The 17,129-nt window shown below is 51.1% G+C and overlaps 1 protein-coding gene across 2 annotated transcripts; it reads right to left on the bottom strand.

The window, feature by feature from the left end:
- Window positions 1–225: 225 nt before the first annotated feature.
- Window positions 226–15,749, bottom strand: SLBP (stem-loop binding protein). Of its 2 annotated transcripts, none has more exons than XM_027545367.1 (8): window positions 15,606–15,749; window positions 15,371–15,487; window positions 10,966–11,070; window positions 8,471–8,530; window positions 8,032–8,169; window positions 7,371–7,520; window positions 5,869–5,950; window positions 226–1,129 (listed from the first exon to the last, which is right to left on the bottom strand). In XM_027545367.1, exons 1-8 carry the CDS (start codon window positions 15,662–15,664, stop codon window positions 1,013–1,015), a joined length of 828 nt encoding a protein of 275 aa, XP_027401168.1. In that variant the 5' UTR covers window positions 15,665–15,749; the 3' UTR covers window positions 226–1,012. The 2 variants fall into 2 exon arrangements, with proteins under 2 accessions (XP_027401168.1, XP_027401167.1); XM_027545366.1 differs by lacking the exon at window positions 226–1,129 and adding an exon at window positions 4,570–5,364 and having other exon boundaries at window positions 15,606–15,739.
- Window positions 15,750–17,129: the final 1,380 nt, after the last annotated feature.

The raw sequence follows: 17,129 nt of genomic DNA, 5'->3' as shown, positions 1-17,129 counted from the left end.
TCAGGAGCAGACTGGGGCCAAGAGAGGCGCACACAAGACCTGGCTGGCTCCACACCCAAGGTCTGGACCCGGCTTCAGGGTGACCAGGACCCCAGGGCAGAGCTGCAAACAGACTAAAAGGAGGTCGTTCACTGTCTCTGTGTCCACCCTCGCCGTGCATGTACCCAGGACCGACGCTGAAGTGGCTCCTCCCAGCACAGCCAGCACCCAGACTGTCTGGCGACAGTCAGTTAAAGAAGGTTCTTTTTATTTTTGCAATGTCATTCCATACAAAAGCAATAGAAACATAACAGTCTTAAGAAGTTTACAACTGAATATATGAACAGAAAATCTGTACACATTATCATTTACAGCCATTTTACAAAGTGAATTAACTGATTATAAAAAAAAAATTCTTTCTAATTCCTCTGCTGCCTTAACTTTTGGAGTATTATAGATAGAAGGCCCACTTAGTGCTATTTACAAGTACCAAGACTGTATAACTTACATAAAACCCATTAACTTATCAGCTCAATATCTTTGACTATTCAGTGCTCTGTATGAGGAAAAATCCCATCTTGATATACTGACAAAAAGCCAGAAACCTAACGCTTTCCATAGAGATAGTAATGGAGCCGATTATGAGAACACTCATTCTCACAATCAGTAAAGAAAGTCGATGCTAGACTGGTCCCAAGAACGCAGTTAAACCCAAACCAGCCATCTGACGAGCAGCAGTTTCACACCTGCAATGTTTAGCAGGAAAGAGTTAGGCTCCACTTCCCAGGTTAACGTCAAGGGTGCTGGAGATGGAGCGATTGAAGTTGTGGCAAGACTGCTTCACGTTAGTTTCCTCGAATTTAGTCCCATTTACAACTTAAAACATGCAAAGTACACTCCCTATACATAAAATTGACATTTCTTAAGAAAACGGGGCGAGAACACTTCACCATGAGGACAGCAAGCTATTAACAGGAACCTCCAGTTACAAACGAGGATGCATGCTGGGCAGTCGGCCTCCAGGTGGCGCCGGTTAGCTCATGGCTGAGAAGTCTCTCAGGGGCTCGGTTAAACAGGCCTCCAAATCGAACTCGTCCTCCGCCTGGTGGTCCACGTGCCTGACTTTAGTGGGGGTGCCGCAGAACATGTCCTGGAAGACAGAAGCACAGTCTCAGCAGGCCCTGGGGCACCGGACTTGCTGCTGGAGGGCGCTGAGCAGGGCCGCTCAACCTCTGGGGACTCCCCAGGAATGCAGCAAACTCCCGGGAGAGAATCCAGAAGTTAGTTAATTAACATTCGCAGATAATGTCAAACTTACCTGACCTAAACCCCCAACCCTCCCCCATGAGAAACCGAGTGACACTTTAAGGCCTCTGAGCCGCAGATGCTCAAGGTGACGGGAGCCGATGTGGACGAGCCACGATGCCATGGCTCAGAACCACCAGCAAGCGCCCGAAACCAGATAGGGACTCCCCCTCAGCTCTGGCCCTGGACTGACACGGCCTCACTCCACCCCGAAACAGGGGCCAAGGTGTTCAACCTGAACCTAATCTAAGGGGCCAACATGACAGCCCCCCACCGAGGAGCCTGAACCCCTCTAGGAAGTCATCTCGTGGGGGAAAGCAGGAAGACTCCTCTAAACTACAGGGAATTAGAGAGATGTGGCTATTAAACATGTAATCGCTGATTAAACTCCAGATCAAAAGAGAGAAAAAGACCTGTGAAAGGAGTATCACTGGGACAAATGGGCAGCCGGAACAGCCTGTTTGCACGGCAGTGGCGTCCTAACAAGCGGGCCTTCTGTGCACAGCAGTGACACAGCGGCGTCTGTGCTCAGCTGAGCAGCGCTCCCCCCGGCTCCCGCTCCCGAGGGGGACCTGCCGGCTCACCTGCTCCCACCCAGCCTGCTCTCTCGCCTCCCACATCCCCCACCTCCACTTCTCCCTGGGAGCCCCGGGACTCCCGCCTCTATCTGCACGGCCGCCCCTCCCAACTTGTCTGATCACAAGCGCATGGTCAGAACCTGGTCAGAATCTGTTTGCTGAGCTGGGACAAAGGTCACTCTTAATGCAGATCAAGGACACCACTTGCTGAGATCCTCTGGCATGGGTTTCTCCGTAGTCCTGCCTGCATCTGAATACCCACTAAACTGGGATCCTCCTGTGGTTAAATATCCTGTTTTCATTTGATAAGTTTCCAGGTTCAGATCAGATCAGATCAGTCACTCAGTCGTGTCCAACTCTTTGCGACCCCATGAACCGCAGCACACCAGGCCTCCCTGTCCATCACCAACTCCCGGAGTTCACTCAGACTCACGTCCATCGAGTCAGTGATGCCATCCAGCCATCTCATCCTCTGTCGTCACCTTCTCCTCCTGCCCCCAATCCCTCCTAGCATCAGTCTTTTCCAATGAGTCAACTCTTCGCATGAGGTGGCCAAAGTACTGGAGTTTCAGCTTTAGCATCATTCCTTCCAAAGAAATCCCAGGGCTGATCTCCTTCAGAATGGACCGGTTGGATCTCCTTGCAGTCCAAGGGACTCTCGAGTCTTCTCCAACACCACAGTTCAAAAGCATCAGTTCATCGGCGCTCAGCTTTCTTTACAGTCCAACTCTCACATCCATACATGACCACAGGAAAAACCATAGCCTTGACTAGATGAACCTTTGTTGGCAAAGTAATGTCTCTGCTTTTGAATATGCTATCTAGGTTGGTCATAACCTTCCTTCCAAGGAGTATGCGTCTTTTAATTTCATGGCTGCAGTCACCATCTGTAGTGATTCTGGAGCCCAGAAAAATAAAGTCTGCCACTGTTTCCCCATCTATTTCCCATGAAGTGGTGGGACCGGATGCCATGATCTTCGTTTTCTGAACGTTGAGCTTTAAGCCAACTTTTTCACTCTCCACTTTCACTTTCATCAAGAGGCCTTTGAGTTCCTCTTCACTTTCTGCCACAAGGGTGGTGTCATCTGCATATCTGAGATTATTGATATTTCTCCCGGCAATCTTGATTCCAGCTTGTGTTTCTTCCAGTCCAGCGTTTCTCATGATGTACTCTGCATATAAGTTAAATAAACAGCGCGCGATGGGCACGCCATAGCGCGGCCGAGAGGAGCCACCCCATGTCCGAGGTCAGGGGCAGAAGCCGGGAGGACCCCATGCCCGAAGGGCGGCGGCCAAGAGGAGTTACCCCACGTCCAAGGTCAGGGGCAGTGGCCGAGAGTACCAGACTGCGACAGCACAGGAACGGCCGAGAGGAGCTACCCCGTGTCTGAGGTCGGGGTGGCAACGAGAGGAGTTACCCCGCGTCCGAGGTCAGGGGCGGCAGCCAGGAGGAGATACCCCACGCCCCAAGCCTGAGGCCAGGGGCGACAGGCGGGAGGAGCTACCCCACGCCCCTAAGCCCGAGGCCAAGGGCGGCGGCGGAGAGGAGCAACCCCACATCCAAGGAGCCGTGGCTGCGCGGGCGCAGGAGGGCCTAGAGGAGCTATCCCACACTGAAGATCAGGAAGGGTGGGGGTGAGGAGATACCCCTCGTCCAAGGTAAGGAGCAATGGCTGTGCTTTGCTGGAGCAGCCGTGAAGAGATACCCCACGCCCAAGGTAAGAGAAACCCAAGTAAGACGGTAGGTGTTGCAAGAGGGCATCAGAGGGCAAACACACTGAAACCATACTCACAGAAAACTAGTCAATCTAATCACACTAGGACCACAGCCTTGTCTAACTCAATAAAACTAAGCCATGCCCGTGGGGCCACCCAAGACGGGCGGGTCATGGTGGAGAGATCTGACAGAACGCGGTCCACTGGAGAAGGGAATGGCAAACCACTTCAGTATTCTTGCCTTGAGAACCCCATGAACAGTATGAAGAGTTTCCAGGTTACTAGTCCTCAAAAAGCGTCCGTGGTAACTGTGTTCCTCTCGGGACCTCTGTCCTCCTCCTATGTCTGTGTCTGCGTCACTTCCAACATCTCGCGCGGTCACAGGACGGGGGGTGCAGGTGGCCCCACAACTGGAAGGACAGGTGCCTGTTTACCAGGCTGGCAGATGGCAGGCAGGAAGGCAGCCGTGCACTTTGATTTTACCTGCTCCTCAGCTCTTCACAGTATAAGCTGGTCTTATATAAAGCCTGAATTTTTCAAGAAAACATCTACTACTTCTAGTTTTTAACCTGTTTTTCCATTCAGTGGGCAGGATATTTATACATGCAAGTACTGTAGCAGGCTCTGTAACAAGTGAGAGCTCAGTCACTTCAGTCATGTCTGACTTTTTGAGACCCGAAACACTGCAGCCCACCAGGCTCCTCTGTCCATGGGATTTCCCAGGCAAGAATACTAGTGTTGCCATTTCCTCCTCCAGGGATCTGCCCCCGACCCAGGGATGGAGCTTGCACTGCAGGCAGACTCTTCACTGCTGAGCCTCCGGGGGGGAAGGGGGGCGGCGGGCCCTGCGATAACAAAGGCATCTTTGCTGTGAAGTGCTGTTTACACGCAGAGAAGAACTTGCACTCAATCAGTAACCAAGGAATCAGAGAAGGATTCTGCACACTGCTTTTCATCTTTCGAGGTTTTTTTTTTCCTACTCCAAAACATGTACTTTTATTTATTTATTTATTTTTTATATGCTGCAAAAAGCTTTATTGTTTCCATATGGTCCAAGGCTTGAGAGAGGGCTCCAGGGTGTTAAAAAAGCTGCCTAGTAGCTGCAGAGAGGGGCTTCAGGCAGCCCTGATGTTAGGTGGGTTCTTCAATGGCCACTGGTCTCCAGAAGCTCCTAGTCGTGCTTGAGGGTGAGCCTTTCGAAGAGATACTCGCCCAACCCAGCCTGGGGACCAGCCAGCCTGGGGAGGTTGGTCAGGTGGTCACCCATCTTCTTGATGAGTTTCACTTCCTCATCTAGGAAGTGGTTCTCCAGGAAGTCACAGATGTGGGAGTCTCCGCGGGCAGAAGCCAGGCCATGCAGATCCAACAGGGCTTGATTCAGGTTCTTCTCTACGAGCAGGGAGGCCTCCATAGCGTCCTGGGTTTTACCCCACTCATCTTGAGATGGCTTCTGCACGTCCAGGAAGAGGGCACGGCCGCCACACTGGTTTTGCAGTTTCAAGAGACGCTCCGCGCCCTCGCGCTTCTCCTTGGCCAATTCGCGAAAAAAGTGACCCACACCCTCCAGGGCCACATCGTCGCGGTCGAAATAGAAGCCCAGAGAGAGGTAGGTGTAGGAGGCCCGCAGTTGCATGTTAACCAGGCGGTTGACGGCGGCCTCCACCTCGGTAGAATAATTCTGACGAATCTGGGAGCTCATGATTGGTCGGTAATAAGAAGGAGTTAAAAAATGGTGGCTGGTCCCGGTGATCGCGGACAGCTGAGTGGCTGACTCCGAAGGTTGCGACTGGAAAAAAGGTTGGAGGGTGGTTGGAGGCTGGAGCAAGGGGCGTCCCTGGGTCTGTTCCGTCCAAGCACTGTTGAAGCAAGAGACAGATCCGCGGGGCCACCGAGTGCACTTCCAAAACATGTACTTTTAAAAAATTGGCAAATGTGGGGAAACCCCTAGGCCAAAGCATCTCTCCACTTATGACAACTAGCCGGTGATCCTGTACCAGCAATTCACCAGCACGAACTATACAGCCTGAAATTAACGCTAATGACAAGACCAGAAAAGACCTTTTACTTTTAAATGAAGATGGTGGTATCGATTAGTCAGACTGAACCCAAAATCTAAAATGAGGATCCATCAAATCTGACATTTCAATAAAGTCAGAGAAAGAAATAAGGGCCCCTTCTTCTAAGCATCAAGATCAAATTTCATTCTAAACTTTGGTTTATCAAGGGGCATGTGTCATAGACAATTAACCTGGAACACTCATGGGAGAGTCACCCGGGGAAAGGTACTTACGAAGTTGTCCTGAGAGCTCGTCTGGGACTCAGAGCTGCTTTCTGCAGACTCAGTCTCCATCTCCCCGAGGTCCACAGGATGTCTGTGCAGTGAACACACGCGCGTCAGCCACCACGTGAGGGGACCAGGAGGCACGCAGTGCAGATGAGCATGCCAGGCTGGTTCAGTGAGACACCGCCAGTGCCATGCCGCACGCACGCTCCCAGCATCTCCTCCGCCCTGAGGAGGGGACGCCCCCACTCCTCCCCGAGGAACGCTGGCAGCAGCAACCACGGGCACAATGCCCACCGCGCTCAGAGCACACAACAAGCTGCCCACTCCTGCGCGAGGCCAACTGTCTATACACGCCCACAAGCACCCTCTACACAGACGTGACGACAGTAAAGCCCAGTTTGGGGGGACACACGCTGACCAACCAAACGACACATCACCACTCATGTTTCCAATTTCCTGCTCAGAGAGAACGGGTGCGTCTGTGAAGGTGAGGCCAACTTCATAAAGATGCGTATTAGACATCGTTTCAAACCTGACAGTTTCTAATAAATGTCTCTGACTCAGAGCAGAAACTCAGACATCTGGAAGACTAACTGGGTCTCTGAGGGAGGGAGAGGTTCAGATGAGGGAGCTGAGGAGACAACCAGACCAGCCTCCGTCTCCCTGCCCAGCCAGCATCTGGACCACATGGCAGCAGCTCAACCCGAGGCCTTCTCCACAGACAAAGAATTGAAAAAGAAAAACCTTCCATAAGTAAAAAAGAGAAAGCCTCTCACTTTTACACTGCTGTTCAGTCACTAAGTCATATCTGACCCTTTTGCAACCCTGTGGACTGAACACTAGGCTCCTCTGTCCATGGGGTTCTCCAGGCAAGAACACTGGAGTTTTTCCTTCTCCAGGGATCTTCCCGACCCAGGAACTGAGCCCGCATCTCCTGCACTGGCAGGCGGACTCTTTACCACTGAGCCAACTGGGAAGCCCGTTTTCACTGGAGCATAGCTACTTTATGAGCAAGTGTTAGTCTCTACCGTGTAGCAAAGTGAAGTAACTACACAGCATGCCTACTTGTCGTGTTTAGTCCCTGAGTCACCTTCAACTCTTTGTGCCCCATGGACTGTAGCCTGCCAGGCTCCTCTGTCTGTGGGATTTCCCAGGCAATACTGGAGTGGGTTGCCTTTTCCAGGGGATCTTCCCAAACCAGGGGATCAAGCTCGAGTTTCACTGAGCTGCCTAGCTCAACATAAACTACTCAAGCTTTTCAAAATGTTTTATCTTAAAAAACAAACAAAACGTCATGTACCTCTACTAAGATCAGTTTGTTGTAGCTACAAACAGTAAGTCCAACCCAGGAAGCACACCGCTCCCTCCAGCCTCTCCCGGAGCCCACACCGCCCGCTTCAGACACAGCAGAGAGAGAACAGACAGGACACAGGATGACGGCCACACAGCAACAGAGAAAACCGCTGCCATCACCAGAGAGGGAGGACAGGACGCCAACAGAGACGTACATTTCTTGCAAATCGCATCCTTCTTCAGCGGGGGGATCCCAAAAATGCAGAGCCACCTTCCAGAGTCTGATCTGCTGGTCCCACGACCGCCGACTGTACTTCTTGAATTTGTTGGGGGTTTTGGGATGAACGCCGGGCTGTCGAAGGTGCCTACAGGGAGAGAGGGGTGAGCCTGGGGCACACCTAGACCCACGTGTGAACACGCTGAAGAGCGCTGCCTCGCCGGCTGCTCTTCGCTCGCAATGCACGCTCCAGCAAAGGACACCTGCACTCAGTCCAGCAGCTCCCGTGACCTGTGAAGCTCCCGTGCACCCTTGTGCGGGAAGCAGGAAGCAGCTGCTGACGCAGACTGGGTAAGGCTCGCGTTCTTCTCTAGTAAAAAGCTTTACAACCTGCAACCTGAACTTTCCCCGTCATGTACATAACAGTCTCACATTTACAAGACAGCTGTGATTCCTGACAAACGTTACCTAACACTCTAAATTACGAAAATGTTACTTGTCTTCGTGTCCTTGGTCTCGCAGTCACCAACGTGTTTCTCTTTATGTAAGTGCCTGAAGGTCATTAAAAATGCAGCTCTTAGCAGGTGAACCACACCCAGAATCAGGTTCACCACCTACGCACGTGACCTGGCCAGCCCACGCCGGCAGCGCAAGACTACCTGGGGACTTCTTTAATGTAGCGGTCGTAGGCGATGGTGTTCTTCCCATAGTTGATCTGCTTCTGTCTCCGCATCAGGACACTTTCATCCGTCTCCAAGTCGGCTGGTAACGCAGACACAGACTCCTTCGAATCCGAACTAAACAAAATGAAATTCACACAGCAAACCTCACAAATAAGATCATTCCATAAGAAAATGTGTAAGCACAGTAACAGAGCACTCGCCCGCTGGGTTTCCAAACTGTATTAACTCCAGAACAGTCTAGAATCTCTGAATATATGGAGATTTAGTACAGGATACGTATTTCAAATCAGTGAAGAACAGAAAAAATAGAAAATACTACTAAGAGTCAGCATTTCACGTTCACACGTTCACATTATTTTTCATGAATAAGTCACAGGGTTACTAATTAGAAAAGAAATGATTACACAGCATTTACCTTCCTGATGATGACTTTCTCTCTCTTCCAAAGTCATTGATGAGGAGTTTCCTTTTATATCTGAGAGCAAAGTAAATAAATGTTGCTGTTTTTACAAAGGTACAGAAATCAACACAATGCTTCTAGAGCCACAAAGCCTCTCTGAGGATGTGGTCTGGTAAGTGGATTAAGCAACAGTCACAGTAAGGTGGCTTCTTTTATTTTCAACCTCCCTCAATCACCATTCTCTGGTGAGAAGATAAGGCTACTTGCCAAGACCATACAGGATACTTAAAGCAACCAGTTCTGAAAGCAAACTACTGCCGCCAGTTAAGTAGTGAGACCATGGAAATTTACATCTCTCTTAACCCTGAAACCTTCAGGAAAAACTCAATGTGAGCTGAAATGAAGTCTTTACTTCTAATACCACAATCACTCATTAATGAGACACATGCCTGTTGGGCACTGCTCACCTTGGGAAGACTGCACACCGTCCCACCCCCACCCTCCTTCCTTGTGGATGCACTGGGAATTTGCTTTCTAGCACAGCAACAACCAACACCCAACTTTGCAAAGGTATGTCATCAACCAAAAAACACACAACAATCTGACCTGGAAACTGCCTCTCGCTAGATGTTCACGCTAGGCTCCAAAGGACGCCACGTGCTGCGGTGCCTCACCCTGTCCCAGGTGTGCGGGGGCCCCAGTGAATCTGGATACCAGGAGGCTATGTGTGTCTAGAGCCATCGCGTGAGAACTGGAACATTAGGCCATGAGATCATTTTCTGTAGGATCTCATTCTTTCTGGAACCCTTTCAGGTATGACTAAGGGATTCCCTGGTGGCTCAGAGGGTAGAGTCTGCCTGCAACGCTAGAGACTGGAGTTCAATCCCTGGGTTGGGAAGATCCTCTTGAGAAAATGGCAACCCACTCCAGTATTCTTGCCTGGAAAATCCCACGGACAGAGGAGCCTGGTGGGCTGCAGCCCATAGGGTTGCAAAGAGTCAGACATGACTGAGCGACTTCACTTTCGCTTTCAGGTATAACTAAAGCCCATTTTCCAATTTTCAGGCTGTTGGTGTGTAGCGTGAGCCAGCTGCCTTGACATACAGCGAGCTCACTGCTCACCCCTCACCTCCTGGTGGGAAGTAAGGCAGACCATGATAGCTCCATCACCTAGTCTGCTCAAAAGCAGCAGCTTTCCATCAGAAACGGTGTGATCCAGAGAAGAACAAAGAGGAGTCCAACAATAGGATAGTCAAGACAGACAGGGTCTCCTTGAATCAAACAGGTGCTGGAGACGGTCCCCAGCAAGGGGCGACAGTGGGTATCAAGACACACAGCACTGGGGCTCCACAGTCCAGTGGTTAGGACTCTACACTCCCAATGCAGGAAGCACAGGTTCAATCCTTGGTCAGGGAACCAAGATTCTGCATGGCAAGCGCGGTCAAAAGGAAAAAAAAAAAAAAAGAAAAATACACAAGCACATGATCAGAATTCTTATAAACCTTGTGAGCAAACACAAAACTGCACAGACCAAGTTAAACAGCCTAACTTTTCACAGCTGAGAAAAACCAGCATCTATATAAATACAACTCATTCAAAATACTGGAGCCTGTCAACTCCCAGTTCACTCTCCTACCCAGGCAGATTATCTGCCCACATACGTCTTAAGGTCCGAAAGAAATTAAGTGGTCATAACCAATCCCAAGTGTGCCTGTGTCCTTTCCAATGGAGGCAGCTCTGAACACCACTGCCCACTGCAGACAGAGAGGAAGCAGCCTGGCCCCACTTCCCTGCTTACGGTAAGGACAGACCTTCTCCTCTGAATTAAGAACCAACAGACTCTTGGCTCAATATCCTTCAGTTAATCTCAAGCCACAGCATTTTAACTCAAGGCTCCTTCAGTGGATTGGATGGCATCTATCAAAGGAAGAAAGGCCCCAAAACACCAGGGAGAACGTAATCCTGAGATAAGCAGGGGTGAGAACGCCATCATCTTCTGAACTGTGAGGAGCTGAGGAAGAGGAAGTAGCTTGAAACTGAACTTGCACACACACAACTTAGGGCCAGCCTGCAAAGGGCTCACAGGCCCCGAGTCAGGGACCCCCTGCACTCTGGCACTTCTGAGCTGTTACCTGAGGCAGGTGGCAGTCAAGAGCGCACGCCCCAGTGGAGTGGAACAGCCAGCGTGGCAGGTCAGAGCACACGGCCACAGCTGTCTGCAGCCCAGCCAGCCACTGCCCACCCACAGCCACCTCAGGACAGCCCTAAGACATTGGTCCACAAACGTCAGTGGGCAGGCTCAACTGACAGGCTTAAGGTGTGGCTGAAGCCCACCCAGTTTCCCATCCAGCAGGCCTGGGGTGGGGCCTGAAAACCCACATTTCTCCCAAGTCCCCAGGAGCTGAGATGCGGCTGGCTGGGGGCCCACCACCACTTCAGGACACGCCTCAAGTTTCATATACACTTTAAAGCACCACGGATGACACTTCACAGTGGTCTATAGTACGTACCTTGCGATTTCTTTGTTGACGCTGGTCCTCATTTCATCTTCTTCCACTGCACTCGCCCAGTCGGAGCATCTGGAACGGGGCTTGGGGCCTTCGGGAGTGGTAAAGCTGCAAAACAACGAAAAGGCACATTCGAACCATGACACAACTTTCAGTTTCCTTTCAAATCATACATCAGGAAATTTTCTGAGGTTGTTTGCAGAGTGCCAACAAAATGGGCTCCAGAGTAATCAGCTCCACTAACTCCCTAGATCACCGGGTTCCAGCAATTCACTCCAAGCCTCTCTGGGCTCTGTCTGTTAAACAACCGTGCACTCCCTATGTGCCACTGTCAGCTAGATCATGAGGACACAGTCCATGCAGGGAAAGGCAGACCAAGTCAACAGTTGTCATCAGCACCAAGAAGTGCGCTTATCTAACACAACTTTTTCTGTAAAAAGTTTCATTTTTTTAAAAGGATTTTAAAGAAAGAGTGCAGCTACTACATTTTCAGTGCTAAGCAGAGTGACCCACACCTAGTAAATGCGGCTACTATTTATTTCCAGATGCATGCAATAATGGTTCAGAACATATCACATCATAATTAAAATGTGGGGAATAAAAACATCCTTCAGTGCTCTCACCACATCAGGGCTGGTCTGATAAGGCACCCCTCGAGTTGGATACATTTAATCTAGGAGCTCAGGTCTATCTAGAACTCAAGGAAATCTTCAGTCAGGTTCAGGCAATTTGAAAGCACGGGGCTTGATGCCAAGAATTCTGGCAGCTAGAATTGTTGGTATGTCTGTTACTTATAGATAAGATGTAAACTCACGTTTTTATCTTTCTTCCTCAACTTTCTGTCGGTCACTACTCGTACATCAAAAAGAAAAACTAACTTCAACTGCAACAATAAGCAATTTTATACATTCTAGCTGAAAACTCAATGGCATGCTTTGAAAATGCAACAGCAATAACCAAAGAATAATCCCCTTACGTAATTATCACTTCTTCCCTTAGTTACCCCAACCAGAAAAACTCAAATCCTAAAAACAAATTTCCACAGTATAAATATGGTTGGCAGGGTCTGAAATCAAATTAATAAACAAGTTAAAATGACTCAAGATTGTATCACAGACACAGAGTGTGCCCAGGGTTAGACATCAACACTCTCAATAGTGTGTCAAGAGGTTCAGGTCTGCATTTCAAGCCGTAACAGGTGCCTCAACTTTTTAAAGGTGCTGAAAATACTGAGAGTCCCTTGGACAGCAAGGAAATCAAACCATCAATCCTAAAGGAAATCAACCCTGAACATTCATTGGAAAAGACTCTGATCCTGGGAAAGATTGAGGGCAAGAGAAGGGGGCAACAGAGGATGAGATGGTTGGTTGACATCACTGACTCAATGGACATGAGCTTGAGCAAACTCAGGGAGATAATGAAGGACAGGGAAATCTGGCGTGCTGCAGTCCGTGGGGATGCAAAGTCAGACACAACTCGGCAACTGAACAATGCCCTTTTCCTCCATCTCACATTTTGGTAGCTCAACAGAAACTACCTTTTGTGGAACTGAAACTCATGTTTTAGATTAGGCAAATTACATTCACCACCTCACCCTAGCTTGGGATGAGAGTACTTGTGGGGAAAGTGCTCAAATGGAAGATAAAGCTTTATTTACACACTGAGCTAACATCCCTCCAAAGGGATCAGTTCTTACACCCATGGAGATGTGGATGGCTCCACTCTCCAAGAACCTGCATGCATTCTCCACTGCCATCACAGGGGATTGTGGGAATAAAAGCACACAGCACAAACGCCAGGGGCAACGCCCCCAGGACAGGAACACTGCTGGCACAGGAGCAAGCAGGCCTGTGTCAATGAGCCAGGCGGAATCCCAGGGTACAGAGGGATTTCAGAGCAATTAAGCAGTTAAGGATTTAACATTTTGTCTTCAGTTAAAAGGGAGATCACTGCAGGGGTCAAAGCTTGATCTCAAAGATAGCTTTGTGATAATGCCAAAAAATGTTCAAAGTACTGTACAATTGTGCTCACTTCACATGCTGGCAAGGTAACGCTCAAATCCTTCAAGCTAAGCCTAAGAAGTATATAAATCAAGATCTTCCAGATGTATAAGCTAAATTTAAAAAAGGCAGAAGAACCAAAGATCAAATTGTCAACACTGACTGGCTCACGGAGAAAGCAATGGAATTCCAGAAAAACATCTACTTCTGCTTCATTGACTACCTGAAAGACCTTGTGTGGAAAATTCTTAAGAGATGGGAATACCAGACCACCTTACCTGCCTCCTGAGAAACCTGTATGCAGGTCAAGAAGCAACAGTTAGAACCAGATATAGAACAACAGACTGGTTCCAAACTGGGAAAGGAGTACAATAAAGCTGTGTATCATCACTCTGCTTATTTAACTTATATGCACAGCACATTATGCGAAATGCAGGGCTGGATGAATCACAAGCTGGAATCAACCACCAGGAAAATATCAATAACCTCAGATATGCAGATGACACCACTTAAATCGCAAAAAGTGAACAGGAAGGAACTAAAGAGCCTCTTGATGAGGATGAAAGAGGAGAGTGAAAAAGCTGGCTTGAAACTCAACGTTCAAAAAACTAAGATCATGGCAACGGGTCCCAACACTTTATGGCAAATAGATGGGGAAACAATTTTCTTGGGTTCCAAATTCACTGAAGATGGTTACTGCAGCCATGAAATTAATAGACACTTGCTCCTGGGAAGGAAAGCTATGACAAACCTAAACACTGTATTAAAATTCAGAGACATCACTTTGCCAACAAAGGTCCATATGGTCAAAGCTACGGTTTTTCCAGTAATCATGCACAGATGTTAGAGTTGACCCATAAAGAAGGCTGAGCACCAAAGGACTGATGCTTTCAAATTGTGATGCTAGAGAAGAGTCTTGAGAGTCCCTTGGACAACAAGGAAATCAAACCTGAATATTCATTTCAAGGACTGATGCTGAAGCTCCAATACTTTAGCCACCTGATGTGAAGAGCCAACTTATTGGTAAAGACTCCAACACTGGGAAAGATTGAAGGCAGGAGGAGAAAGGGGCGACAGAGGATGAGATGGTTGAATGGCATCACTAACTCAAAGGACATGAGTTTGAGCAAACTCCAGAAAATGGTGAAGGACGGGGAACCCTGGAGTGCCGCAGTCCATGGGGTCACAAAGAGCTGAACTCTACTTAGCAACTGAATAGTAACCTATTCCTCACATCTAGCCCCAGGGCTGTTAGAGCCTCTCCTCTCACGTCTTTCCCCAAGTAACCTCAAATCTTTAAAAGTTCCATGTATGCTGATAACTCAATTTGTAATTTGTGCCTCCCAACCCAGACTGTTAGATGCTGCTTTCTCACTATCTTTTCTTTAGTCATCTGAAAAACTTAAAGCCTAATCACTGACTCCCTTCCCAGACCAGGTCTGGTCCACACCACCCTCTTCATCCAGGTCTCAAAGCTAGAGTCGTCTTTGACTCCTCCCTGCACCAGCCCTTAACCCATCAGCAGGTATTGAGAGTCCTGCCTTAGAAGCCTACCGCTACACACTCCTTACACCATCTCCACTGCTCAGTCTTCAGCGCCCCTTTCACCTGACTTGGCAGCGGCCCCCATCCCCTGCCCTTGTCCTCCTCTAGCCAGTCCTCATACTAGCTAATGCATCCCCACCTGAGGGCCCCGGTGTGTGGATCCTCAAGGGACCACCTCCCATCTCATCCCGACAGAGGCCACGGATCTGAAGAGCATGCCGGCCTTCACCACCGGACACCCCCGCGTGCACTCTTCAGCCACTCCTGTTTCCCTGAAATACCTTGTCTGACTTGCTGACCCACCTGTATCAGAGTATAAGCAAAACAAAAAAAGGAACCACGGTTGGCAGGGTGTCTTGACCTCCCCAACACGCTGCCCAGCCTAGAAAACACTTAGGTAAACTGCCAGCTGCAGAGATGCGGCCAAGGCTCCTCAGCCGGAAACGCCTCAGGAGCGTCAGGGTGCAGAGAGGGTCCTGGAGCCTAAGTCCTGTTTGCCTCCTGGCGCCCACCTTCTGTGACTGCTGCAACACCCAACTTTCCCGACTCTCTCACGGGTGAGCCTGACTCGCCTTGTTGGAACGTTCTAGGAAGTTTGGGGTGGCCCTCAATGCCATCCCTGGAACCTAGCAGGGCTCGCTGACTGAGACTGAGCCAGTTTTGTTGACACCCGTCACTGAGACACCTCCTCGGATCCTCAGGGACCTCCCAGTCCTGCTGTGATGCCCAGGGGCCAGGACTATTGAGGGGTGCTGCCCCAGGGGCGCCCCGGGTGCTGCTGGTGACCCACCGGCGCCCCCCAGTCAGTCAGTCATGTGCGGGGAACCTCCGCCCAGGCCCCCGGAGCCGCCGCAAGGGCCCACCTCTCGGGTCTGTGACCGCTGGGCGGCCTTGCGAGGCCCTCGGCGTCTTCGGGCTTCCGGCGCCTCCCGTCGGCCGTGCGCTTGCGTCCGAGGCTCCAACGCGCGGGGGGCGGAGGGCTGGCGACGAGAGACCGCGTCAGAGCGAGGTGGCCTGGGGCTCCCGCCCGGGACCCCCGTCCGGACCCCGCCCGCCGCGCGCCCGCCCGGGGGGACCCGGCGCGCGGCCCGACCTCACCTGGCGTCGCTGTCGCGACGGTTCTCGTAGGCGGCGGGGCTTCGCGGCCTGTAGGCCATGGCGACGCGGCGAGCGGGGCTCCGGGGTCCGGCGGCGCGGGAAGCAGACGCGAGCTCCTCTCAGCGCGGCGCCGACTGACGCGCGCGCCCCGCCCCCAACCGCGTTTATAGGCGCCGCCCCGCCCCGCCCCGCCCCCCCCCCAGGCTCCCGCGCGCGCCGCGCCGGGCGAGACCATCGGGCCGGGACCCGGGGGAGTCCCTCGGCAGCGCGCGCCGCGCAGGCTGCCCAGGCCGGGGCGACCGCCGTTAAACCGCTGCCCCGCGCACTGCCATCCGGGCAGCGAAGGGGCTCCGCCGGGGACACTGAGCGAGGCCTCAGAAAAGGTCGTCCCCTCCGCCATGGAGGCGGCCGGGCCGCCGGGCCGCTCGATGCTGATTGGCCGCGCCTTCGCGGGCGGGGTAGGAGTATTGGCGGGAGATTCGGAGGCCGGCGACTTGGGCGCGCCGAGGGGGCAAAGGACGCGCCGCCGATTGGCCTAGCCCAGGTTTGGGGCGCTCTCCGATTGGTCGGCAAGGCAGGGACATTGTCCGCGCTGGCGGGAACCCGGAACCCGGAAGGGGAGGCAGCCTCAGGCTGCAGGCTTCGCGCCCTGAAAACTCGCTGCCGGCGTCAGATGCCCAGACCCCTGAAACTATGTCACATTGTTTACACACACACACACACACAACCCGTGGGCTTATGTCAGCTTCTTCACAAACACACACACCTGTGAGCCTACTCCACGTTCTTCACACACACACACACACCCCCCTTCCCTTCCCTCCCCCCCCTCACCGGGCTGGGCCTTTGGCCAGTCTCCAGGCGTTAGGTGGTGATGCTTGTGTGCAAATAAATAAAAGACTTGGGTTCAATCCCAGGGTTGGGAAGATCTGGAGAAGGAAATGGCAACCCACTCCAGTATTCATGCCTGGGAAATCCCAGGGCAGAGGAGCCTGGCGGGCTGCAGTCCACGTTTTAGGGAAAAGCAATTCTGACTCTGTGCTGGGACTGTTTGACAATCGTACATAAACCCTTCCTCAGAGAATCCTGCTTCTCTGCCTGACTCTAAAGTGCCCTTTGTTCAGAACCCTGTCCAGCTGTAGAAGGCAGGAAGAAACATATACCCTGCCTGAGGCTTGCAATTCTAGGAGATATTTGCAAGATTAACGGCCTTTTTACTGTTCCCTTACATCCGCCACCTCTGGCCTATGAAAGACTCTGGCATCCAGACCCCAGTGACACGGTTGTTTTGAGACAGCTTGCCGTCTTCCGTCAGCGGGCCCTCAGAGTAAAGTATTCCTTGCCTCAGCTCCTGGTCTCCGGTTCACTGGCCTACCATGCAGTGAGCAGAGCGAGCTTGGACTCGGTAACACATTAAGTCACAGAGTCAGACATGACTTATGACTAAACTATCAGAGAAGGACTATAGTGAAAAAAAAAATCGAGTATCTCCAAGATATAGTAAATTCCAGTCCACTGGCTTTC

This window comes from Bos indicus x Bos taurus, chromosome 6 (assembly GCF_003369695.1).
Source record: "Bos indicus x Bos taurus breed Angus x Brahman F1 hybrid chromosome 6, Bos_hybrid_MaternalHap_v2.0, whole genome shotgun sequence".
Classification (NCBI taxonomy): Eukaryota; Metazoa; Chordata; class Mammalia; order Artiodactyla; family Bovidae; genus Bos; species Bos indicus x Bos taurus.
This window is presented reverse-complemented; position numbering and strand designations above follow the sequence as displayed.

Coding starts and splice junctions, on each gene's coding strand:
- SLBP (XM_027545366.1), bottom strand. CDS start 15,664: ATGGCCTACAGGCCGCGAAGCCCCGCCGCCTACGAGAACCGTCGCGAC. Junction 15,488..15,605: donor CGTCGCGACAGCGACGCCAG/GTGAGGTCGGGC, acceptor TCTCGTCGCCAG/CCCTCCGCCCCCCGCGCGTT. Junction 7,521..8,031: donor TACATTAAAGAAGTCCCCAG/GTAGTCTTGCGC, acceptor CTCTCCCTGTAG/GCACCTTCGACAGCCCGGCG.